Below are 26,745 nucleotides of genomic sequence, written 5' to 3' on the forward strand. Positions count from 1 at the left end.
TTATAATTCCAGCTTGGTTCTGGATGGAGTATTGAGAGTTGGAGGTGGCCTCGCTGCTGCTGCGATGCCAGAACATATGAAGCATCCAATCATTATCCCAAAGGACGTGCGTATGACCACACTGCAGGACACACACGAGAAGATTGGACACTGTGGAAGACTGTATATGCTCTCAGAGCTGCAACAGAAATATTGGATTCCTTCTGCTAACTCGGCGCTGAGGAACTTTCTGTCAGGATGCATAATCTGCTGGAACACTAAAGGCAAACCATTGGAACAAACTGGCCAAGAAGACAGACTTCCACCCGATGAACTCCCCGTTACTAATGTGGGAGTGGATCGCTTTGGATTGCTGATTTGAAGCTAGGCCGCAGCACTGTGAAAAGATATGGTGTGCTGCTTACCTGTAGTACAATGTGCACAATTTTAATGTGCACACAATAAACACTGATTCTTGTCTAAATGGCATCTGACTCCAGTAACGGATGACCCAACAGACCCTAACCACTTGCTGCTGATGAGGAAACGGCCAGTTTGCCTCTTAAAACATGTTTGCAATTGCAGGAAATGGCAATATTGAAGTATGCTCGAACTATACATGTCTGTGCTGCAGTGGAGTATGGGTGCACGTATTTCATGTAAGAATAAGAGCAGTTAAATTACTATGCATGCTTATTTCTGGTGCCTAAAACATATTTTCCCAAAACCTGAAAAGATTTCAATGCCAGAGATAAGCAGTTTCTAGATTTGTCATCCAATATTTGTTCATTGTCCAGATCCTTTGTGTGTATTTAAACAGGAAACAGATTTGGCTGTCATTCAGTATGTGTACACCAATGTTTTCTTCTTGTGTTGTCAAATGTTTCAAACGAACTAAAATGCAGATTGCAACAGGAAGATCCATTGAAATGAATATGACAAAAATAACACGCATATGTAACAAGTCTGTAACTGATTTTGAGTCCGCATAAAGTCACCATTTTGACCATGTTCCTTCTAACAGGAAGGCCCTCTGACAGAGCCAGGCTTGGGAGAAGCAGCCGTCTACAGGGCCACGTGGGAGGTGAGGGGCAAAGAGAAAGTAGAGAAAAACGGTTACGTGGAACGTGGTGCTCAGAGGACTCATTCCATTATGAGGAGCTGCCCACCACCTATGGCACTATAATAAAGGAGGATTCAAGGTCACCTGATTCAGCTCTAACCAAATCTGAGATTTAGATTATTATTGCTGTCAGATTTCTTGAAAACAGACGGGTGGTAGTTCAGTGCAACCAGACGTCCTGTTCCCCATTCTGCTTTTGATAGCTCTAGAAACCTTTGAGAGTTGATCTCATACTAATACACTAGACTAAGGTATAATCTGGCACGAAATGAATGATCAACTGGAATTTGGATTTAATGAAGAGGGGAGAGTCTCTCCTCCAATAGAAAGCTGACATTGCCCTTCTGTGTCTGTGAACAAAGCAAGTTATTCAGCTAACAGCTGCAATTCTCTGTCGTGTTTAAACGCAGTCTAGTCTAAAGAGCTTTGAAAGAAACTGACTGGATGTCTTTAAGTTTCCTGACAACATTTCATCTCTCATCCAAGAGGCTTCTTCAGTTCCTCTGGGATGAGAGAAATCCAGTCACTTCCATGTTCCTTAAACTAGTATAACCTGGATGACAGAACATACACTGACAAACATGCAGTCTAGTTCGTTCAAGTATAAACATGTTTATGTGAAAAGTCATGTCGGAGCTGCCACAAGCTTCAGACTACAAGGTGACATGTGGGTGAAAAATGACTTTTACAACTTCATTTATGTTACATTAGCAATTCGCTGATAGGCTTTCAAATTAAATGTCAGAATCCACACTTGTGTGAATGAACCATGAAAAACAGCCATTCGATATTAAGTAGATATGCCAAAGTGCAACCAGGTGGTACGTGATATTGGAAGCTGCCTCTGTGTTGCTTTAATATTCGTTAATGACATTGACTGTTAAATTCTAGAATAATAGAAAAAGTAGCTACTGAACATACATCTTTATAAGAAGTACTTTTTGAGTTTTGTTCCCAAAAAATTCTCTGTAAAATGAATCGAAACGACAGCACCACAGTCTGAGGAAGCCGGAGGTTTCTTCCTGTTAAAATGGAGTTTTTCCTTCCCACTGTCGCCAAAGTGCTTGCTCATAGGGGGTCATATGATTGTTGGGTTTGCCTCTGTATGTAGGGTCTGCCTTACAATATAAAGCACCTTGAGGCGACTGTTGTTGTGATTTGGTGCTATATAAATAACATTAGATTGGATTGAGCCACTGTTATAGCTTAGGAAGGCTGTCAGACTCAGGAACGTTAATATGTTGAATACAAATGTTTCTAACTTTGACTCTTTTGTTTTGTTGTATATGTATTTTGCTGAAGTGCAGGCATCTCACCAACACTAACTTATTTCTCCTTTTGTCTCATATTTTATTTGCCAACAGATGTTTCGGAAAAAAGCATCTTCCTCCTTGAGAATGAGAAGGATAACAGAAACTAGATGTAATGATTTTCTTTTCTCTACTCTATCGAACAGGGATCACATTCAGTGTTGTCAGTGAAACCATACTAATTTGAATGCAACAGAAAAACTGTGTATGTTTTGCTGCAAATCCTTTGATATACTTTCCCTCAGTTTATTGCTGCTTTGTAGAACTTGTGCCTGAAAGTGGTGACCGTGCACCAGGAAGCTCCCTGCCTACCACCATTACTTTCAAAGAAGAAAGTAGAAGAGACACTACCAGTTTCCATGCTTTACCAGTTATAAATACTGTGAGCAATATTGAGATTAGATGATTGTATTCAAAAAAGAAAACTCCCAACTGGGAAAAGCCACTTTTCCCAGTTGGGAGGTAACGGCACTCGTCTAGACTTTCCACACCTGCTTAGGTTGTTTTCTCAACTAGTACTTCTCAAGGCTCTTGTGCTGCTCCTTGGTGGAGTTGTTATCTGTGATTGCCACTTCTATCAAAGCAGTTTTCTGCTCCTTGCCAACCAGCACAGTGTCTGGCTTCTCAGCGCTGGTCTTAGCCTCTTCAGGTATTTTGCCCCACAGATGATGCATCATCATGGACATCACTGGAGTGTGGGATACCCAGGTACTTGTGCCTATCCTGCTACACTATATTGTCAAAAGTATTAGCTCGTCTGCCCTCACACACATGAAATTGAGTGATGTCCCATTCTTAATTCATAGTGTTTAATATGATGTGGGAATTTTGACCGTTCTTCCCAAAGGTCAGGCACTGACACTGACCCGACCTGGCTCGCACTCTCCACTCGAATTCATCCCAAACATGTTCTTTTGGGTTGAGGTCAGGACTCTGTCCTGGCCAATCAGGTTCTTCCACATCAGTGTGTTTTTAGACTTTGTGCACTGTTGTGCAGTCCTGTTGGAACAGTCAGGTTTGTTAGCGGTGTGAAATTGCCCAAAATTTGTCGGTATGGTGAAGTATTAGGAGTTTGACTGCAGCTAAGAGGCTGAGCCCAAGTCCTGTTTAACTCTAACACGCTGTTCTTGAGCTCATCTGAAATGTCTATAGTGACTGACTCTGAGAAAGTTGCACACTGTGCATTCAAGCATCTTCTGACCCTGCTCTGTGATTTTCATGAATCATGGCGTGCTGTTACCTTTTTGTACCTATGGATCATGTTTTTTTTTCTGCTCATGTTTACTTCTTTACACTGATTATTCATGCTTTCCTGTGGAGGGCATATCTCGAGTGTGTTGGACCTCTTTTATCCACGAATTTCTAGAGAAAGGAGGAGACCCCTGGTGTCTTTCCTGAGATGGATAGCAGGCTTCCAAATATTGAGAGTCAGTAAATATATCATAATGAGTAGGTGCCTTGGTAACATATTGTACAGGACCACATGATTGTGAATCATGCAGTGAACACTGTCCCGTTAGGACTGATCTTTTCGTGTTGGGACACTACTTGCAGATGAAACGGACTGCTCTGGTAACAGCGATCCTTCATGGATGTCCTGCAGGATTTGCAAATGAATCTCAGAAACTGTTTTCAGAATCTTTACAATGACAAGGAAAGGTAGCAAATACCCTGTGCCATTTGCAGTTTAAACCCTTTTATATCACTTTATATCTGCAATTGTTGCATTTTTAATGGCATATTTTAAACTTAAAAATAAATGAATAAAAAAACGTATAGAAGTATGAAGTTACATTTTCATAGGAATCATCCAAACTTTGGATCATATCACCTTCAGGCAAATTGAAGACTTTGGACGTGACCCAGGGTTTGAAAATATAAAAAATATCCACATAATGATTATTTTCCAAGTTATAACTAGTGTTTCTAGAATTGTGTTGTATTTGAACGGGTCTGTCTACTGATATTTTTGTTTTTGTGTGAAGATTTGTCATATTTGCTCAATCCAGCATGAAATCTGAAAGCAAATCATTCACAGCTTGTTGTTCAACGTTTGCACCATGAAATTGTAATGCAAATAAGTTTGAGCAGAAAGCCCTCGTTGATTGGAGAATGACCTGTGTGTCTTATTGAGACGGGCACGTGAACAGTAACAGTGTTACTCTTACAGTGTTTACAGTTAAATGCCCAACGGCCGCCGCCGTCTTCTTTCTGTGGTTTTAACTCCTTAGTTGAGCGTGTGATCGGGGGTTGAGGGCTTGGGTGAATGGTTTCTAATGTTTTTCAGGAATTGTTCCTCCTCCACTTGTGTTCTGTTGTTTGCGCGGGGCAGTGGTGGTGATGGATGCTTCCTGTTCCTGTCTGACCTGAACGTTATTTCTTTCCTCTCGTATCAACTTTACTTTCTCTTTCTTTGACTGTCGATCTCTTGACCCACTAAACTCATTCCTGTCTGTACTCACTGTGGCACTTTCCCTTCTCCTCTCAGGGAATATCGACCGTGGGCGAAGCTTATCCTTCCACGAGGTTTGTGGCCAGCGCGAGGTGGAGATGAGGGCCGCAGCCGAGGAGTCCTCAAACAGCAGCAGTAGTGTAGGAGGCGGCGGCAGCACAGTCCTGCAGCGTCTCTTACAGGAACAAATGAACCGGAATTATGTGCTCCAGCAACAACAAGGTGGAGGAGGAAGTGGTGGAACAGGAGGGGGAGGAGGATACTCGGTGCAGGGACAGGTTGGGCCATCTGATGATCATTCCATGAGCCCCCACATTGCCCGGCAGGAGCCACAGGGACAGGAGTTGCAGACAGACAGCGGCCTGGAGAAGCTGGGCTCCTCCAGAACCGGAGGAGGAGGTGGGAGTAGTGGAGGGGGAGGGGGAGGAGGTAGTAGCGGAGGAGGGAGCAGCCAAGGACAGTGTCCAAACTCTGAAGACCTCCCTACATATGAAGAGGCCAAAGTGCAGTCGCAATATTTTCGGGGCCACGGCCCCCCTCCTCAACCTCAACAGCAGAATAACCAGGCCCAGCAGCCTCCTCTACAAGCGTCTGTGGGCGCCGCCTTCTATGTCACAGGGGTGAACAGCGCCAAGGTGCGCACTGAGGGGCGCCCCACGGTGCAGCGAGTTAGCGGCATGGGGAAGGTCCACCAGGACGATGGGCTGAAGGACCTGAAGCAAGGACACGTTCGGTCGCTTAGTGAGCGACTTATGCAGCTCTCATTGGCCACCAGTGGCGTGAAAGCTCACGCTCCTGTCACTAGCGCCCCACTTTCTCCCCAGCTGCCCCCTCCAGGGCCAGCTGGTGACTTATACAAGACGCAGCATCGTGGCCCACCTCCTGACTACCCGTTCAAAGGTATGGGTTCTCCTACCAAGCAGCAGGAGTCGGGAGGCCATTTTTACCAGGAGCAAAGAGGAAGGGAACACTCGAGGGAAGTGCCTCATGTCCGATACCAACCCCCACCAGAGTACGGCTCGTTCAGGTAAGGAGCACGCCCTCACGCAGTTATAGGAAAATACGAATGAGCTACAACTTTCAGCACACTTGTGTTCAGTAGGCTGGAAAACAGACTTCTACAGTAGTTACTATTCCAATAAAGGTGTAGTATTGGTTAAAGTATTGGTTGTTGAACCATTCCCGGATCTTAAAAAGTGACAAGTGGTCTTTTCCTTGTTCATCAAAAACCTCGGTGTTCTCCAGCTCTGCTGCGACTCTGTGCTGTTTACAGCTCAAACACAAGTTTAATCTTTCGGCAAACAACTAGAGAAAAAATAAAAGTACACCAAAATATCCTAATACTACCTTATACTCGTGGCTCAAGAGTTGGGAGTTCGCCTTATAATCGGAAGGTTGCTGGTTCGAGCCCCGGCTCGGACAGTCTCGGTCGTTGTGTCCTTGGGCAAGACGCTTCACCCGTTGCCTACTGGTGGTGGTCAGAGGGCCCGGTGGCGCCAGTGTCCGGCAGCCTCGCCTCTGTCAGTCTGCCCCAGGGTGGCTGTGGCTACAATGTAGCTGCCATCACCAGTGTGTGAATGTGTGTGTGGATGGGTGGATGACTGGATATGTAAAGCGCTTTGGGGTCCTTAGGGACTAGTAAAGCGCTATATAAATACAGGCCGTTTACACAACCCAATTGTGTAGTATGGTGGAGGGAGTTTTTACAGAAGCATGCGAAGGCAGCAGTCCACGAGGACCGTGGCCTAGGACTCCCATGTCAGTCAGCACCAGAATGATTGGAGAAAGATCCGTTTTAGGTTTGGGAATGGCAGCTTCAAAGCGTGGAGCTGCGGCGTCTGTGAGCTGAACAGGCGTTGATCAAGACGTCCCAGAAATATTGATGAGCTGAGACTGATTTACTTTTCTCAGCTTACACTGAGTTATCACTTAGTGTGTTCAACAAATAAATTAGAAGTAAAAATAATAAGGCACCCAAAGCGCTTTACAATTCCACTCTCACATTCACACACTGGTGGAGGCAGCTACGGTTGTAGCCACAGCTGCCCTGGGGCAGACTGACAGAAGCCAGGCTGCCATATTGCGCCATCGGCCCCTCTGGCCAACACCAGCAGGCGGTAGGTGAAAAGTCTTGCCCAAGGACACAACAAGCAGGACAGAGAGAGCTGGGGATTGAACCGGCAACCTTCCGGTTACAGATGAGCGTCCCAATCCTCTGAGCCTGTGTGTGTTTGTATGTGTGCATTCATACACTTTGTCTCTACCTCAACATATCCGAGTCCTTCCTTCCTTCCTTCCTTCCTTTAGCACAACACTCTACTCAGCTGTTAAATGGATCAGAAACCTCTAGTTTGGGATTATTCAGCACTCCTATGCTAACCATGCAGCTGTGCTTTCAATTCCACGGCTAAACTAAAGTCAAATAAACAATTATCAGTCGGTAAAAAACAAGATTTTAGTTTTCATCGGGGTAAAAATTCTCCAAGCAGAAGGTAGAAAAACAAAAACCGACCCTGGTTTCTTGGATGCAAAGACGGATCCTGTTGGGCCTGTTTAGCACTTACCTCAGAGCAAACTGGATTTAAACAGTCATGAATACAACCAGATTTTAATTGTCAGGGCAGGACGTGCTACGACATGACCTGCTGTGGTCTGATGTCATTCCTTTGAAGACAAAAGATATTTTCTGAACAAACTCAGCTGAAGCTGGTGTGTTCCCATGTTACTCAGAAACAAGTCACACATCACCCAAGCAGACAAACCAATGAATCAGACAGGACACGTGATAAAAAGCCTTAGTCTGTATGTAAATGCAACTAGTGTGCATGCTGGGGGAAATTATTATTTGACCTCCTGCTGAAATTTGAAGTTTGCTCACTTACAAAGAAGAAACGGTCTCAACCACAAATCTCAATGCAGTGAATTCGTCCTGTAGCCTTAAACAGCAACATGTTTCTACCTCTGTGTGTGACTGTGGGGACTTTCTGCTGCTGCAAACATGGCAGGTGTGTGTGTGTGTGTGTGTGTGTGTGTGTGTGTGTGTGTGTGTGTGTGTGTGTGTGTGTGTGTGACACAGGTTAAATGTGAGCTTTTGTGTGGTCAGCTAGACTAGAAAGGCGCTGTTTGTTTACTGTTTGTTTACTGTTTGTTTACTGTTAAAATGTGATTGGAGCAAATCATTTGGGCTCAAATGAAAATGAAAAAAATGTCAATAAAATAGCTGTGGACACATGCTGTGTCTGTTTCAGCGAACTGTATGCTAATAAATGTTCAACAGTGTGCAAAAACAACTGACTTACAGATGTGTAACCATGCTTTCTGCAGGTCCAGTAAGGAAGGCTTAGTTTACACCCAGCGACCCCTTCAACAGCACAGTCCCACCTCCTCTGTCACCTCAGTGGGCTCTTTATCGCGCACTCAGTCCTCAATCCTTAGCAACATCCTTAGTGCCTCCCACTCCTCTCATCCTTCCTTCCCTCATCAGCAACCCCAGAACCAGGGAGAGCCCTTACTCACGGCGGTCCCTCGTAGTCCACATAGTACCGGCTCCCACCAGTTGGCAGAGTCTTTTACCTCAGGGTCGCTTCACCCACCACAGAGGAGTCATGGTTTTTGTCCAGATCCCTATGGCTCCACACCAAGGATGCACCATCATCATCATCATCATCAGCAGCAGCAGCAGCAGCCTCCCCATCTGTATCATCATCAGCAGCAGCAGCAGCAGCATCATCATCAGCAGCAGCAGCAGCCGCCATTCCAAGGACCTTCCCAACCGCAGCTGTCGGTCCATTCTGGACCTTTCCCCCTTTCACAGTCCTACACTCACCTGCAGGGGGAGCCCTTTGCAATGATGGCCCGTGCCCAGCAGATGGTAGATACACTGACAGACGAAAACAGGATGTTGAGGCAGGAAATGGAGTCCTGTCGCGAGAAAGTCACTAAATTACACAAGGTAAGAAGTTTAGCAGTCATCTGTTTAGATACATGTGCAGACAGTGTTGCCCACTAAGTTTCAGATGTTAGTGTTCAACATGACCTTTGACCTGTTTGAAACCAGAGTACTCCTTCAAACCTGATGCTGACACGTTCAGCCTAACAGCAAGACAAGTGCAGCACTGTGTGAAGAAGAAGATGTTTTTGGTTATAATCTGTTTTCTTCATGCGTTCCTGAACAGTTTGGTTGAAATGTGTTTCAAAGCGCTAACAGACAATAGAACAGTGGTGTTGTTGGTAAGGCCAGTTTGGACCAGTAACTGGTATACAGTTTCACTCTTTCTGTATCTGTGAACAGCTGGAAATGGAGATCCAGCTGGTCTCAGAGGCCTATGAAAACCTGGCAAAGTCTTCCTCCAAGAGGGAGGCCCTGGAGAAAACTATGAGGAACAAGTTGGAGCTGGAGGTGCGCCGGCTGCATGACTTCAACAGAGACCTCAGAGGTGAGAAACAGTGAAGAACATGACCAACATTCCTCAAATGACTTCAAATGTAATGATGACCTGTAACAGCTGTACCCCGTCTCAGCTCCCAGCGTTTACAGAAATACGGGATCGGTTGGATGGACTTGGATCTGTCCCCAAAAGGACAGATCCAAGTCCTGGCTCAGCCGCTTCCAAGCATTTTGGCCCCACACTGTGAGAGTGTGACTTAAGTAATATACAGTTACACATTTATTTATTTATTTCATTTTTATGAGGTGAAATGTCTTGAAGAAACTTAAAGTCCAACAAGCTCTTTAGACTGTCTGGAATATTTTTTAAAAAGAAGGAAACCAAGCATTTTGGTGTCAATGACTGCAGATTTCCCTTGATTAAAAAGAGAAACCTTCACAGCATCTAGCTTTGCTGTTCTTGGGGAGGTAGGTCTGACATTTTAACTTTCCTTTCTGCATGAAAGCAACACTGAAAGCAACATAAATAAAGAGAGTTAGCACGCGTTCCAGTTATTATAAACTAGAATCTAAATGAAGATCTGAAAGTGTCTTGGGAAAGGAAAAGAACAGCTTATGAGTCCTGGTAAGCATACAGAGCAGCCAGTGGAATCAGGTCTCTGCAGCTGATGGATGTAACAGGGGAACTCTGGAGTGTGTGGGGATACAGCCTCTGTTTTTAACGTTAGTTTTTCCATTTTCCTCAAACGTTTACAATAAATTGAGGGAATAAAGGAAAATGTAGCGGGATGAGGAAGGACAAATGACAAAACCAAAGCCCCACCCAACTTGTGTGGTGCTACGTAAACAACAAAGAATGTCTACATTTGGGTGAGCCGCAGAAAGATTCCACTTCTCCTGTTGTGGGAATTTCCTCCGTGTCTCGCCTTTGCTCCAGCCTCAAAGGATCACTTTGAAGCCAGTTTGGTGTAACAACTTTCATCACTTTAAACAGGTAAATGTCCTCACCATGAATGACTTCTGGAGATAAGAAATCTGGGAGTGTTTTGTAACATTTCCCAGAAAGATTGAACCTTTTCACATTTCCAAAAACTGTGAGCCAAATTCTCTCCATTGTCCAAGAACAGGCAGATGGATCAAAGCCAATCATCCGGTGATAGTTCAGTCTCCATTCTGATTCCCATTTTTGTTTTATATACAATGAACATTTCTATTAACTCACTGGCCTCCTGAGAGAGATGCTTCTGATCTCAGTGTTATAAAACGTGTCCTAAATAAGTCAGAGGTATGCAGCTCAAACTCCTGCCTGAGCTTCTCAGAGGACTTACCACACGTGTACAGTTCATGTGCATACTGCTGTGGTTCCCCAGTCCTTCTGCACTATCCAGTGTGAGGACCAAATCAGCATTTTACAATCTACCTTGATTTTGTGTTTGACTACCAGATCCCACCAGACCTTTAATGTTGCCGTGACAACAGGATTTGGATCCCTCAGATATGTGTACATTTAGTCCGTTGGGTAAATTGAGCGCAGGCATAGACTGAGGGTGCCAGTTTGGTTCAATCCTTTTGCATCGCATTATTAATCGTGCTGTCTCATACAGTGTGTTTAGACCTGTTGTTAGACGGGCTCCCAAATCCCATTTAAGTTTGTACTTCTGTCTGATGAATTCAATCCTTCCTGCACAATATTTGAGTCTCAGAAATATTTAATTTACATCCAGATTTTTCTCTAAACTTTTCTAAGATGGTCCAGAGCTTGAAGAATGTGTCAACTGGGTTTTTAAGGTCTAGCACGATATTGTCTGCGTTCTTTGTTCTTCCTGTGCTATCAGCTCATTGCTTTGTCTCGTATACGTCTCAGACCTGACCTGTTCCTGTGGAGAGCTCAGAGCTAGCTGTCACATTTATTTTCATTCCAGCCGCTGGCTCATGACACAACGCTGGTATACGTCTAATCAAAGTCTAGTTGAAACCCTCAGCATCCAGGCTCACTAAGGCTGTGGGAACGCCACGTTTGTTGGCTTCACTTATGGGCGTAATGTGCGTCTGATGTAGTCCCGTGTGTGTCGACCTTTAATAAATCCTGTTTGATCTTCATCTGTCAGGTCTGGGAGTTTACAGCCAACATTTAAGATATCGGCCGATAGGATTTGCAGTACTCATTCTTACCTTCTTTTTGTAAGACTCATATCGCGACCTGTTTTCACGAGTTTTGGCCTTTTTAACTGTCCAGCTGAATGAATCCAGTAAAGGGGGGCTAGCTGTACCATTCACTGGGGTAGCCAAACGAATGGTACAGCCTTATAACGCTTTGCTTTAGTGATCAGTGAGGTTAAGGTGTCACTGGAAAGGTTCCTACAGAGGGGACGTCTAATCCAGCAAAATAATCTACAATTTCTTTTTCATCCACCAGTTCAGACGGGTCATGCTGAGTTTTAAAGCAGTGTAGAAATTTTGACATTTTGCTACCTTAACTGTGTCCTATGTTATTGTCTGTTCTCTCTGCAGTCCTGGATTTCTTTTTTTTTGTTAAACACGCCATTTTCCATAATGTTCGTCTGTTTATTTTGATGCATAGTTAAATAAATAGCATTATGGTCAGATATGTCTGCTGTTCCCATTTTACTGCCACCACCATGCTTTGGTGGGTGTGCGTCCCTCTGCAGAGCCCCGTCTCTTTTATAAGAATGATTTATTATTTCTCTATTTTGTTTAAAGCTTGTTGTGTCCTCGATATTGTTAAAGTCGTATTCCAGTCCACATCAGGAATTTCCGTCACACTTGGTGGTAATCTTGTCAAATGTGTGTCCCCCTCTGGAGGTGCATACACACGAGCTACTGTGACACTCTTTCCTTTCGCAGTTGCATATCTGCCTTCTTGATCCTCATCTTCCTCAATCTTTTCAACATTAACATTGCTTGATATCAGGGTAGTTGCACCTCCTCTCCTGCTATTCTTATGTGAGCTGAAGATGGAATTTGTATATCCAAACCTTTTTGACATGTTTCATGTAGAAATATCACCTGTGTCCTGTCTCTTCCATAAGGAGAGGATCCTAATTGTCCACCGCCTTTACTCCTGCTGTTGGTGCCGCTTCTCTCTTCTAATGAATTGAAGCGGCTGTGACATTGCGTGTTGTATAGCAATGGTGGCAAAAATGCCGACTGTGGAGCTGAGCGAAGCGCTCACCGAGTGGAGAAGTAATCAAAACTGTGCAGCTTGAGGCTGGCTTCATGTGCGGTGCTGTATACACGGCCTGGTCCTCTCAGTGGATTCATATTCTTGTGTAGGGTGTTTTGAAAACGTCCCTTCCTCTTCTTCCCCAACTCCAAAAAGTCAGGTACTGTCCCTCCTCGATCAGCTTGTTTTGAATACGGTGAGCGCTCCGCTCAGCTCCACAGTCGCGCCCTCATTTCCCCACCTGTGGCCACTCTCTCTGATACTCCTTTCATTTCTTCAGTTGTTTTGTCCAGTTTGTTGCCCATTTCTTGGTGTAGAGAATTAATATCCTTTTGTAGACTGTCGTGATCCTCTTTCAGTTCCGACCTGAGTGATTCTGTAGCGCTCACCAAATCATTCGGGGCTCCAGGGTTCGTGTTAGCTTGCGTTGCAACATTGCTAGCTTTTGCTGATGAGTTGTTTATGTCTCGGGCGAATTTGGTGTTTTGGGCATATTTGTGTTTTGTCAGTCTCCTGCATTTCCTTCCCCACTATTTAACTCTAGAAGAATTGCCTATAAACAAATTTTTATATCTCCATGTAACCTTATATATTTTAAAATTAAATAATGAAACATCCTAACCGAAAATGGATTTAGCTACATTCTGGACAGTGTTTCCGGAATGCAGTAGCTAGCGAGCTGATTGGAGACCGTTACAGCCAATCAGAATATTTGCATCCAAGTCTGTAATTGGTTGGTTTTGTGGCACACTTATGACGGTTTGCAGAGATCTGAGCAAGCGCAAATACCAACAACTGAGCGAGAGCGGCTGTTATTGTGTGTGTGGATAATAGCAAACACTGGAAGTAGAGCAGGGCGACATGACCAAAAATATTTATCACGATATACATTTGAAAATTTGCGATAACGATATAACTGACGATATAATTGACACTATACTAATATATTTTCACTTAAACAAGCAGCTGTTTTTTATGTGCATTAAAGTTATGTAAAAATGTAACAGTGCATTGACAGTTTAACCAAAAGGCATTTCCAGTGGAAACTGGCCGACATATCCTCAGCATAACCATGTATAACATCCACACAACTTAAAAAGAGGTCATACACACAGTACGGTAACATTATGTTGAAGCACAGTACGTATCACTCCGCGAGGCTCCGCCTACGATAGCCGTAACGCTCCCACAATCTATCAAGCGGTGCGGCTTCGTGGCTTAGCAAAGTCGTACTGAAACATTTGACAGATTTTCGAGCGCCGTGCACATAAAATCGTTTCGAGGTCAGTAAACACAACCAGAGTTCATACATAAGGCACACGGGATTATAAGGGGCTCTGTCGACTTTCAGAGAAATCAAAGGATTGATTTTAAGTGCGCCGTATTTTCCAAACAACACGGTAATAACGACGGCCCGCTAGCATGCGCTACCAAAAATAGTGCTTTGTTGTGTATCTGACGGACGAAAGCTAAACCAGTTCCACCAGTGAAGCTGCAGCATTTTTACAAACCAGTTCAGGTTCATCGTTTCATTCAACGATCCACTTTCGCCCTTCTTATTCTCCGTCGCCACCATGCTTTTTCCTTCCATGTGCGTAGGTAAACAAAGGCACTGCGCACTCTATCGCCATATTTCATTTTCTTATCGTTGCCCAACATTACACCGGTATTACCGTGGACGGTATGATATGGCCCAGCCCTAACTGGAATACATTTCTTGCATTGAAACATTAAACTTTTCTTCCCTCCAAATAATTTTTTGCGTGTTGTTGGTTTTTTTCTTTTGGTTTTTTACATGCGCTCAGAATAGAGGCACAATGATAACGCCATACCAGTGTCATTGAAATGCATTGTGCTGTATGTGTGTATACCCAGGCACCAAGATTTTGTGTTATGTGCTGTTGTTTTTAAGAGCGCATGGAAACCGCTAATAAGCAGCTCGCTGCTAAGGAGTGTGACGGCTCGGAGGACAACCGCAAAACCATCTCCCAGCTCCTGACACAGAGTAAGTGCCACACATAGACAGCATCAAACCAACAACCTTCCTGAGGAATAATGACGAGTTATTATTATTATTATTTTCTAATATAACACCTGTCAGCAGAATGCAGGCTATTAGAGGATGATGCACATCACTGTTGCCTGTTGGTGTCCACATGGAAACTAAGCAGACAATAGTTTTGTCAACTCTTTTATGTCGGGACGACTTGCTTGTTGAGCTGGACAGACTGTGTCTGACACTCAGCTGTTCTATGTAGGTGAGCCTCTCAGATTATTTTCTGTCATCAACCTGTATCAGTAAGTTTTTTCATTAAACAGTCCAAATGAAGGGCCGTAACCTGCGGACCCTCGCTGGTAGGGATGGGTACCGGTGTCCGGTGCCATGATGGCACCGGTTCTGACATAAACGGTAGTAACCAGACCGAAAAGCAGCGCACATTTCGGTGCTTTATTTCGGTGCTTTTTTTTTCCCTGAGCTGTGATACACTTTAGATTCTAGCCAATCATTTTACGTTTCCAAGGATAGTAGGCGGGGCCAGGTACGTACGTTCTGTTAGAGCAGAGCTACAGATTAAAAATGTCCAAGGCGAAGCGGTCAAAGTCTGGCTGTACTTCACAGCAAAATATGCAAACTCAGCAGCAACAAGTGCTTTAAGCTGATACTGTGATACTGTCAAAGGAGGTAACACCAAGAATCCGATGAAACACCTGGCGATGCATAGCGTTTTTTTTAAAAGCCCAGAAATGCGCCGTATTTGATAGCTTGCTGCGAGACCTCACACCGAGCACATCTACTGCGGGTGGGTTGCCTGTTATGCAACATCCCCCAAAAACACGAAGAGGAGAGTCCTGGCCCCTAGCCCTGCCAGTGTAGCAGAAATGATGAGGATGATGATGCAGCAGCAGCCGTTCTTCTCTGCGTAAGTAGCTAATTTACGTTGAGTAGGCTAACCACGTTATTACATTAATGCATGTAAGGTGAACTAGCAAACACCATCATAGCTACATGCTGCTGTCTTCTTGTTTGATGGCAGATACTCCCTTCACCCTGGCTAAAAAGGCTAAAATGACCAAAGAAAAAGTGGAAAACAGCTAAACATGAGAGGTTTTGGACAAAGTTTGTGTTTTTTCCATTGTTTAAGCACTGCTTCCAGCCAAGAGTGATACCATATATGCCCCATAGCTGCAGAAAAGGCTAACATTGTTATATTTTTACAAAAAACAGCTGAACATGAGAGGTTTTTGGACCAATTTTGTGTTCTCCATTCTTTAAGCACCGGTTTGAGCACCGTTTGAGCACCGGCACCGTTTCAAAAGTACCGATTTGGCACCGGTATCGGATAAAACCTAAACGATACCCATCCCTACTCGCTGGTGGTCAAACCATCAGCATGTCCCCGATGTGAAAGCAGTGTTTTACACTTCATCGGTGCCACAAACACACTCAGCTTTCACTCATTCGACATTATCTTTAGCAGTCCATGGAGCTCACACGGCAATGCTGCAAGTCACCAGGTTTTAATGGCAGCCACCTTCAATCATCTCATAAAGGACTCGCATTAAATAAAAGAGGTCCAGTCTACTCCAGCTGAGATGATTAACAGGCAGCACAAGAATCACAGCACACAGTGCTGAAAGTCTCAGAACTGTTACAGCATTCCCGGCGTTCCCTGTTTGGATATTAAAAAGTAGAGCGAGGTGATTATTCGGGGCAGAAACTTGACCTGCTAAGTTTTTATTTTGTTTTTTACTTTTGGGGTTTCTGGACTCACAATTAACTTCAAAATAATTAAGAACATGATACAAACTGTGAAATTCAACCTGGCACATCAGAGACAGCCTCACAAATTCTGTGAACTTTCCTCATTTTATCGGTTGTCTAACTGTCAGGAAGCAGTTTGTGTGTAAAGTGTTATTATTCTTGTTTGGGACGTTATGTGGACTTCATTTAAAGCTCGTTTGTCTGAGACCTGTCAGGTTTCGCGCTGACAGGGTTCATATCAAAGTGTGTCGAGCCTTTCTTTCTGACAAATACACTGACATCACTCCTTTGTGTGAAGTTGAGAAATGTGTGGTGTTCCTGTTTTGTTGTGAAACCGTCCCTTTCATGCTGTACTGAATCAGCCCCTTATCTGTGGGAGGGGCTTGCTACTGCTGTGCCTGCCTCGGTTGGGGCGTATCCGAACACAGAGACAACGACGGACGTGCAAAAGTAGTGACTCCTGTTCACTTTACTCGGGTTTGTTGGGTTTCTCTGTGGACGAGCCAGCAAACACTGTCAGCTGACAGATGTGCGCTTGGAGCCTGGCGCTCACTGACTACGTTTCTAGTGGACGCTTGAACGTGTTCGTTAGACTCACATGTTGCGTTTTCTCAGTGCTTGACGGTGCATCCTTAAAGTTCGTGTGATCATCATAGCAACAACACCAACGATCACTCATAAGGAAGCTTCTGGAAACTTCAGTGCTGTCGCCTCACTTGGTGAAGCTGTGAAACAGAGTTCAGCTGATCAGAGGACAGTGCACGCTCTAACCAGTCGTATCATGTCAGGAGTTTATCTTAAGCTGGATGGTTTTCTTGTCATAACAAAGAAAGAAAGTGATAATTACAACGAGTTATCATTTTATATAAGATTATACAAATATAAAATGTACATAAGATGTTGGGCTGATCCATGTTTGACATAATTGTGTTTAGTGTGGCATCAAATGTTAACTGTCAGTCATTTATGTGTCATTGAGTGTGTATCTGAGGTCTGCTGTGGTGAGGTCAGTGTTCAGTGTTTCATGTCCTTCTGTGCGCTCAGACAAAGAGACGCTGCGTGAGAAGGAGAAGCTGGAGATGGAGCTGAACGCACTGCGCTCGACCACGGAGGACCAGAGAAGGCACATCGAGATCAGAGACCAGGCGCTGAACAACGCCCAGGCCAAAGTCGTCAAGTTGGAGGAGGAGGTGTGGCGTTTTTGACTACGCTGCTTTCATTGACTTAGACGCATTACATTTATAGATGTTGAGTAAACACTTTTCTAGGGCTGTGTATGAAGAATACACACTTAACAACACACACATATGACATGTAAGTTTAGTGGTGCAGATCAGCCTTTAATTACTTTCTGAGAAAAACAACTCCAAGAGTACAATGAGGCACAGCTTCTACAGGAAATCCTTCACGTTGCCATTAGATCAGTGCGAGGAGATAAATAAATGTACAGACTGATGTTCCTGTTTGCTTCTGATGTGGCAGACGCAGTTTGTCATTTATAAATGTAAACGTTAGGATTGTCCTCTGGGAATGAGTTTCTATGCCGATCAGAGTGGAATTATTTCTATTGATGAAATGGATCAGCCTACAGATGTAACTGATCTGTTCCTGATAGGTTTACTAAGCTGTAGCTTAAACACGGTGCATAAAAAGCTATAAAGCTTGTGTAGCTAAACGAAAGAGTTTCTGAGAACGTGGCAGGTTAAGGTCACACTCTGAGCACAGCCTGGTAATATTCAGAGCTCATCTAATGAGTAACAAGGTTCACATTTGACCCTGGACACGTTTTAGGAGCACGCTTTCCATTTTCACACATTCACACACAAATTCCACAGAACGTTTGCTCCTCATTACAGAGAAATATTCACCTCAAACAGGAGAAGTTTTGCAGGCACAAAATGATAAATCTTGTATCCTGTCAGGAGCTGCTCATGATCTTATTGGTCCTGACCGTGTAGGGAGTGGCTCTGCTGGCTGAGTCCCTGTTACAAAGGCGACGTTTATGTCTTTGCACGTGCGCAGTGTGAGCAGTTGCGGTGACACCCTCACAACGGTTTGAAATCCTCACGACCAAGCGATTGATGATCGGGAGCTGGTCGTGAGGTGTTAATCGCTTCTCGTTACCCGGCGTATACTACACGACGCACGATGAAGGCCAAACTCACCGATCACCAAAACGGTCGCACGACTGAAAAATCGGCTCACAATGGGCCAAAAATCGCAGAGTGTCTGCACACCACTAAACGTTTTATTCAGAAAACATACCCATCACAGGCTGTTGACTATCAATGGCTACCAGGCCAGTGTGTGAGCCACCAGCCACTGGGGCACAAACGTCCCTACGAGAGCAGTGACTTCAGGTCAGAGTAATGAGCGATCTCACTAACTAACCAGCTCCAATTACCAGTTTTAATTCACTTTTTATATAAATACTAGGGGTGCAACGATATTCGTATCGATATTGAACCGTTCGATACAGTGCTTTCGGTTCGGTACGCATATGTATCGAACAATACAACATTTGTAATTTATTTTATCAACTTTCCTTCTGACGATGCTGTCTGTGTTGAGCGCTCAGTGAATCTGCGTTCGACTACTCCGCCTAGGCTGCACTGTCGAGCGCAGATCCACTGAGCACTCAACACAGACAGCATAGTCAGGAGGAAGAGCGCAGGGCAAGCTAGCGAGACAGAAGTTAAGCTCTCCTTGCAACATGGACCTCCCCCACCCTCATTCAGATCTGGCGTTTGGAATTATTTTGGTCTTCATGTGACGTATGACCCTGAAGGTAAGCGAGTCATGGACTAAAGTAAAACAGTATGTTGGATGTGCCACGCAATGCTCAATTACATGGGTGGGAACTAGTGTGTTAGCGCAGTTAGCTCGTTAACGTGTTGGCCGTCTAGCCCCTCTGTATAGGGTAGCTCGTTAACGGAGATTTGCCGTGTTGTGGCGTTAAGGTCATTTCAACGAGATTAACCTGAAAGCACTAGTGGGAACACAACGAATATGACTGCACATTTACGCCGACATCATCCTAGTGCAAAGACAAAAACAACAAGCATGCTACTAACTTTAGCCGAGTCATTTAGACAGCTGTTAGCACAGGATTCTCCTTATGGAGACCTGATATGTTTAATATGCTGCTGAGAATATAGCCCAGAAGAAGCGGATAGTATAGCTTTTATTTTGGAAAGAGACATTTCTCTGTAATAAACTCTCTTTTCCAAAGATGAGTGATTCCTCAATCAGATACAGGGCTCGCAAAATCGCTAGCCCGACGTCCTGGGGCTAGCGATTTTTTCAGTCGGGCTACAAAAATCTCTCTTCCCTGCCCGTCGGGCTATTGTAGGAAAAATATATGTCAATGCTTTTGCATTCTTTCAGAAATGTAGCTGGGTAATTATGTCATTGGCATCGGTGAGCCACTGTCAATATGTGACATATTGAAATCGCGTTTGAATTTGCGCTTGTTTTTTTGCTTTCACTTTGCAATCGTGCGAACTGTGTATAGAGAGCGACAGCACTGATCTGTGAGTGATGATAATTTGTGCACCAATTCCTCTGACATCGTCTTATTAATCGTTAGCTTACTATGCAAACATGACAAGTGAAATCTCCCGCAGCTTAAACATGTGAGAGGTTGATCGCGCAGAGAATCGCTGAGCTTATGTGAGTGCGTGTGTAAAAGCAGCAGGATATATATTTTAGTTCTGCTGAGCCAAATAAGACAGGTCAGGGTGAAGAAGTGACAGCCAAAGAAAAGCTTACCACAAAACGGAGAAGTTATGACAAATCAGACTATAAGGCAAAAAGAAAGTGCAGCTTTATGGTTTCATGGACAAAAGAATTTCTGTGGCTGCGATATGACGAGCTAAATAACCAGGGCTGCACATAAGTGGTCCGCAGGTGCGCATTCGCTGTCAAAATAAAAAACACGCACAAGGGTTAGGGTTAAATTTAAAAACTGTACTTTTGAGTTAAAATATATATTTATAATTTTAATAAATGACAAATTAAAAAGGCATGAACACCGTGACACCAAAGTATCGAACCGAACCGAACCGTGAATTTTGTGTATCGTTGCACCCCTAATAAATACATTTCTATAAATATGTAACTTAGCAAACTCATAATTTTAAATTTATTACTGTGGGCTTCCAGGGGGGCCAGCTGCACTCATGTTAGCATTATACTAACATGAGCACGAGTGTCACAGCCACTGCTATGACATGCTCATGCATTCACCTATTTTTCTGCTTTTTATGACATTGGATACTGATGATGATGATGATGATGTCCACAGTGTGACTTCCTCACTGGATTTTAGTTCTCATTGGTTTGTGCACTACAGCCAACCAGCAGCAAGAACACGTATCACTGTGTTTCTGTGCTTCACACACAACAAACAAACCTGTAAACTGTGATGGATCAGGAGCTGCTGTTGCTATGGGCTGTGTATCGATCAGATTTACATTTGTTTGGAGATTCAGTGATGTCATATGATTGGAATAATTGTTTCATGTAAATCACTGAGAGGACCAGAATGTGCAGTGAGCATAATGATGCAGGGAATGAGAATCTAAAATATTACAGGGTTGTAATAGTGGTGGAACATAATGTGTGTGCGTGTGTGTGCACAGCTGAAGAAAAAGCAGGTTTACGTGGAGAAGGTGGAGAGGATGCAGCAGGCTCTGGCTCAGCTCCAGGCAGCCTGTGAGAAGCGAGAACAGCTTGAACACCGACTTCGTACAAGACTGGAGAGAGAGCTGGAGTCACTCCGTATGCAACAGGTAACACAGCACATGTGCTGACTCACCATCCCACCTGCTGAGTTCTTGGTAATTTGTCACCACTTTATTATGGCCTTTATGACTGGAAGATGAAGATCTTATTGAGCAATTGTTTAATGGTGAACTATGCTATTTGGTTATCCGCTGTAATACAGAACAAATACTTAAGAAGAGTGAAAATATTTAGTCGAGAGCCGAGGACCGCTTGTGAAGAGCTACAAGTGGTCCTGGAATCAGCAGGTACAGTTTTCTAAAATAAAATGTAACCCATACCACACAAGCGCATTTAAAGTTTGCTCGAGACATCTTGAAGCTGTCATGAGCAATGGTGGCTTTTGTGCAGGATATATATATATGTATATATATATATATATATATATATATATATATAATTTTTTTTTTTTTTTTTTTTTTTTTTCAGCAAGTCTGTTAAATACTAAATCTACACATACCTCACATACAGTATGAGCGAGATTGGACTTCCAACCCACAGGATCTTGGTTGGCTAACCAACCGGACATAGTGGTGGTAGACAAACAGAAGAAGACGGCCGTAGTGATCGATGTAGCGGTTCAAATGACAGCAATATCAGGAAGAAGGAACACGAGAAGCTGGAGAAATACCAAGGGCTCAGAGAAGAGCTCGAGAGGATGTGGAGGGTGAAGGTAACGGTGGTCCCCGTGGTAATCGGAGCACTAGGTGCGGTGACTCCCAAGCTAGGCGAGTGGCTCCAGCAGATCCCGGGAACAACATCGGAGATCTCTGTCCAGAAGAGCGCAGTCCTGGGAACAGCTAAGATACTGCGCAGGACCCTCAAGCTCCCAGGCCTCTGGTAGAGGACCCGAGCTTGAAGGATAAACCGCCCACAGTCAAAAGATTTAGAACAACCCAGTTTTTCCAGTTATTTATTTCTGTTCAAGTTGTTCAAATCCAATGAACAGCTCGAAATGGTAAAAAGGTAAGTGGGGACCTCCCAGAGGTTTAAAAAAAGGTAAGGTTACCCAAAACTGAAAAATAATGCACATTTCAGAAAATGGCCTTTTTCAGGGAACAAAAACAGGTTAACAATTTAAAGCTGCTCTGCAACAGTGGAGGTTGATCCAGCCGTGAAAGCTGGTGCTGCTAAGTCCTACAGCTGTTCCAAAAAGGCGATTAACAGTAGAAGACAGACCATCGTAACACTTATAAATGTAGGTCTGTCCTACAGAGAAACTGCAAAGAAAGTCAAGGCGTCAGTGAGTCCAGCTTCCTTCAAACTGTGACAGGAAGAGGTCTGCAGACCCAACGACACGACTGACTCAGACACACGTTCCTGGGAGTTAACAGCTGTGTGATGGCGGCTCACAGGACATCAGCTTCAAGCAGCTTCATAGTGGTCGTAGTGAGAAAGTCTCAGTTTCAGCTGTGAGGAGAAACTTCGAGCTGCAAGTTTAAGAGGACGAGCTGCAGCAAGAAAGCCAGACGTCAGAATAAGACAGAGGCTCGTCTGGGCCATGAAACATTGGACTGCTGAAGACTGGAAGAAGGTTTCATGGACTGATGGATCAACATTTGAAATCTTCGGTTCATCATGCAGGATCTTTGCTGTGGAGTAGGTGGAAGGATGGATCCACAGTGTGTGGCATCGACTGTCAAACATGGAGGAGGAAGTGTGACGGTCTGGGGCTGTTTGCTGATCCAGGGTCTGTGACTCGTACAGAGTGAGAGGCTCCCTGAACCAGAACAGCTTCACAGCACTCTGCAGCTCCATGCAGGAGCCTCTGCAGCTCCATGCAGGAGCCTCTGCAGCTCCATGCAGGAGCCTCTGCAGCTCCATGCAGGAGCCTCTGCAGCTCCATGCAGGAGCCTCTGCAGCTCCATGCAGGAGCCTCTGCAGCTCCATGCAGGAGCCTCTGCAGCTCCATGCAGGAGCCTCTGCAGCTCCATGCAGGAGCCTCTGCTCAGTCAGAGGTTCATCCTACAGCAGGATAATCACCCAAACAGTCCAACTGTGCCAAGCTTGGAAACACGGAGTGTCCAGCACAGTCTCCAGACTCAAACCCCATCGAGCTGGTTTGGGATGAACTGGACAGAAGAGTGAAAGCAAAGCAGCTACAAGGTCCACGTTTATGGAACGTCTGCAGCAGACATGGGAGAAGATTTGATTTCTGTTGCAGACAGAAGCCACGGCTGTGTTCAGCTGTTATATCTGCCAAAGGAGGCGACTCTGATGAGTCAAAGTTTAAAATACACTCTGGTCTATAAACTGATTCCATGATTTATTTTTTCACTCCAGTTGCTTATTTGTTGGGTTTTTCTCTGTATCTATGAAGTGTCTTGAGGCGATATGATATGGCGCTATATAAATAAAATTGAATTGAATTGTACCATGCTTTCATTTCAGAGTGCAATGGAACATTAAACTGTGTAATTTTCAATGAAAAACTGGAAATATTGGGGTTTTCTAAAACCTTTGACCGGCAGAGAGAGAGAGTGTGTGTGTGTGTGTGTGTGTGTAAATAAAACAAATACATCTCTTCCAGCGTCAAGGTGGTGCTCAAACCAGCGGTGTGATCTCGTCAGAATACAACACCACAGCTCTGATGGAACACCTGAGGGAGAAGGAGGAACGGATCCTGGCTCTGGAGGCTGACATGACCAAGTGGGAGCAGAAGTATTTAGAGGAAAGTGTAATGAGGCAGTTCGCCCTGGATGCTGCAGCGTCTGTTGCTACTCAGAGGTACATGTTTCAGGTTTTCGTAGTTTCATACGGTCTCTCAGCAACATTATTGCTTGTCTTAGTTGTTAGGATCTTGAAACACGAGATGTGTCGTGGTGCGTGCTCAGTCATCCAGGTAAGCAAATCCCAAAAGGTGATTCTGTTCATCTGGACGTTTTCAGTGGGAGAAACGTTTCCTCGCTCATCCAGGTGACGTCTTCAGTCTCAGCTGACTGCAGGTTTCCACCTTACAAACAGGACATTTGCACAAAGACTGAAACCAGCTGACTGAATGAACAGTGGGCTGTGAGGTCAGTTTCTGTACTATAAGGTTGGGAAATCTGCATTTAGCGGAGACTGAAGACGTCACTTGGACAAAACATTTCTCTCAATTTTCTGGGACCATAGGAAAGCTGCCCCGCAAAACTCACAGCCATCTGAGCTTCTCTGGGCAAGAGGCGCAGCAGCTGTGCTGCCCCTTCAGTCTGTGGCCACCAAACATCAGCTGTGACTGGGAATCAGTGATTTCTATAACCGATTCAACTCTGATTCACAAGGTCTGATCTGATTCGATTTTGACTCAGTCAGAAATACTATAATTATGATCATTTATCACTACATATCCATATTTTATATCTATGTATAAATAAAATAAATAAATACTCTGCAGTAGATCACAAACTGAAGAAAACCATGACTCGTGAACATTACCTGATGCTGCAGAAGTGAAGCAGAGCAGAGTCACGTTTAGCTTTTGGCAGAATTTGTAAAAGTTTAAATTTCTTTGGTATCGAACAGCAGAAATGAGGTTTTCTTGTCAGAGAAATAAGAGCCTCAGGCTTGATGGGGCAGTTACACACTTTAAGCTGCTAGTTCACTTTTTGTTTCATTTTTAACAACAAACTCTGGTTTCGTAGCTTTGTGGCAGCTGTTAAACCAGAGCAAATACATAACAGTAAATATTTAATGTTTAAATATGATCTGCCTGAGATGTTAAAAATGTCAGAAGTGTAATCACTGCTGTAGTTCATGCTATTACGCACCTGTTGGAGGAAGGTACAATATGGCCAAAGCCATTGCACAGAGAAAGTGTGCATCATTACCAACAAGGGCCCATCCTAAAACTGTAGCTCTACACCTGTTCTGGAGCTCCTATCCAAAGAAGGTTGCTGCTCACCTGAGAGGTGGCTGTCATTGTTTTCCTGATGCGATCATCCAGTCGTCATCCTCGGAACAATAAGGACCAACAGTCTGTTTAAGAGAAACCCCAGGATGGGTGTGAGCCACTCCTGTCCTTGTTTGTGCAGGGATACGTCTGCTACGATGATCAGCCACTCTCCTAGCAGCAGCTACGACACATCAGTGGAGGCTCGAATCCAGAAGGAAGAGGAGGAGATTCTGATGGCCAATCGGCGCTGTCTGGACATGGAAAGCAGGTAAACTGCTCCTCTGCAAAGGGCTGTTTGATTATGTCAGGGTGTGCAAACAGATGGAGAGAGCGTCATGGGCTGCTTCTGTGTGAAGCCATCGTATTATATTCAGGCTGCACTTGTTTTTGTATCTTGTATGTAATCAAGCTCATTCTTTATTCTGCTGTTTGTTAACTTTCTCAGCGGTTTGTGTCTTTTACCCTCTTGGACCTGCGTCCACATGTGGACTTCACAGTTTGGGTTGTCTAGACCACAATACTAAATTTTGCTCTACAAGGGCCTGAGATCCACTTACGAGGACGTTATCCTGCCACTGCTGTGTAAAACAAATGTAAATGGACTGATTCTCATGCAGCGCTTTTCTACTCTCCCGGAGTACTCGCAGCGCTCTATACAACACGCCACATTCACCCAATCACACCCATACTCACAAGCACTGACTCTAAACTGAGTGCTTTTCTAACGACATTCACACTCCGATGGACGCATCAGAGAGCAGCTTGGGGTTGGTATCTTGCCCAGGGATACTTGGCATGCAGACTGGAGGAGCCAGGGATCGAACCACCGATCAGTAGGTGACCTGCTCTGCCTCCTGAGCTACAGCAATCAAATGTCCTCATAGGTGGAACTAATTTTTCTAAGAAACAAAAATCGGTTAAAAAGATAATTCTTTGTTTTACATTCGTCAGGCCCCAATCAGCCCAAATAGCAAAGAGAAATTAAAAATGCATGAAAGAGTTTGGGTCTCAGGGGGTTAATGGTCAGTAAGACTAGAGAAGCGTTATATAAATTCAAGTACATATTGTGTTTATTCTATCGAGCTAAGTTGTTTTTAGTGTAATTTTATGATAAATGATTTCTTATTTTAAAAATCAATCCATGATTTAGTTTCAGTCACAGCCAGACATTAACTGTGGCTGCGTCTGCTCTGATCCAGGATAAAGAATCTGCACGCCCAGATCATTGAGAAGGACGCCATGATTAAGGTGCTTCACCAGCGCTCTAGGAAGGAGCCTGTTAAGTCTGATGCACCATCTGCCATGAGGCCCTCCAAGTCCTTGATGTCCATCTCCAACACGGGTGGTTCTGGATTGCTCTCTCACAACTTGGGACTGAGTAGCTCTCCAATCACTGAAGAACGTAAGGACACGAGTTGGAAGGGCAGTCTGGGTAAGAAGCAGCAGTCGGTGCAGAGGTTTTAGCCCATGTGACTATTTCATGTACATGACTTCATTCTGAGGAGCACTTGTTCTCATGTTCCTCCAGGGGTTCTGCTCGGTCCCGAGTTTCGCATGGAGTCTCTCAGGACTGAGTCGATGTCGTCGTCTCCCTCCCCGGTCCTTCCTTCTACACCGATGACTGCAGGACACTCAAAGACAGGCAGCAGAGACAGTTACACGCAGACCGACAAGGGCCACAGTCAGGACACCAGCAAGCCCAGCACTCCGGCTCTGCAGAGCATGACGCTGCCAGCTCGCCTGTCCAGTCCCAGTCCCGTCTACATCCCTGACCGCATAGCAGGTCAGCCTCTTTGTGACAGACTCACAGCCAGCTATATTTTACCTTCACAACAGAAGTCAGTCCACATGCTTCCTTTTTGTGCACTGGAAAGTAAAGACACGAGTA

At 44.4% G+C, this 26,745-nt stretch overlaps 1 protein-coding gene across 10 annotated transcripts in view; it reads left to right on the forward strand.

The window, feature by feature from the left end:
• Positions 1–26,745, forward strand: part of amot (angiomotin) — a 45,949-nt gene that overhangs the window by 12,152 nt on the left and 7,052 nt on the right. For 4 of the 10 annotated variants that reach the window (XM_026182122.2, XM_026182125.2, XM_026182124.2 and 1 more), the window contains exons 2-13: positions 1,004–1,063; positions 2,467–2,524; positions 4,901–5,891; positions 8,189–8,816; positions 9,156–9,300; positions 14,348–14,440; positions 17,243–17,388; positions 20,842–20,991; positions 23,514–23,710; positions 24,997–25,125; positions 26,057–26,289; positions 26,386–26,640. In XM_026182122.2, coding sequence (XP_026037907.2) covers positions 1,004–1,063; positions 2,467–2,524; positions 4,901–5,891; positions 8,189–8,816; positions 9,156–9,300; positions 14,348–14,440; positions 17,243–17,388; positions 20,842–20,991; positions 23,514–23,710; positions 24,997–25,125; positions 26,057–26,289; positions 26,386–26,640 — 3,085 coding nt within the window. The remainder of the gene's footprint in view (positions 1–1,003; positions 1,064–2,466; positions 2,525–4,900; positions 5,892–8,188; positions 8,817–9,155; positions 9,301–14,347; positions 14,441–17,242; positions 17,389–20,841; positions 20,992–23,513; positions 23,711–24,996; positions 25,126–26,056; positions 26,290–26,385; positions 26,641–26,745) is intronic. The other 6 variants (XM_080307407.1, XM_080307409.1, XM_080307410.1 and 3 more) reach the window with 3 other exon arrangements.

The sequence above is a fragment of the Astatotilapia calliptera genome, chromosome 10 (genome assembly GCF_964374335.1).
Source record: "Astatotilapia calliptera chromosome 10, fAstCal68.1, whole genome shotgun sequence".
Lineage (NCBI taxonomy): Eukaryota > Metazoa > Chordata > Actinopteri > Cichliformes > Cichlidae > Astatotilapia > Astatotilapia calliptera.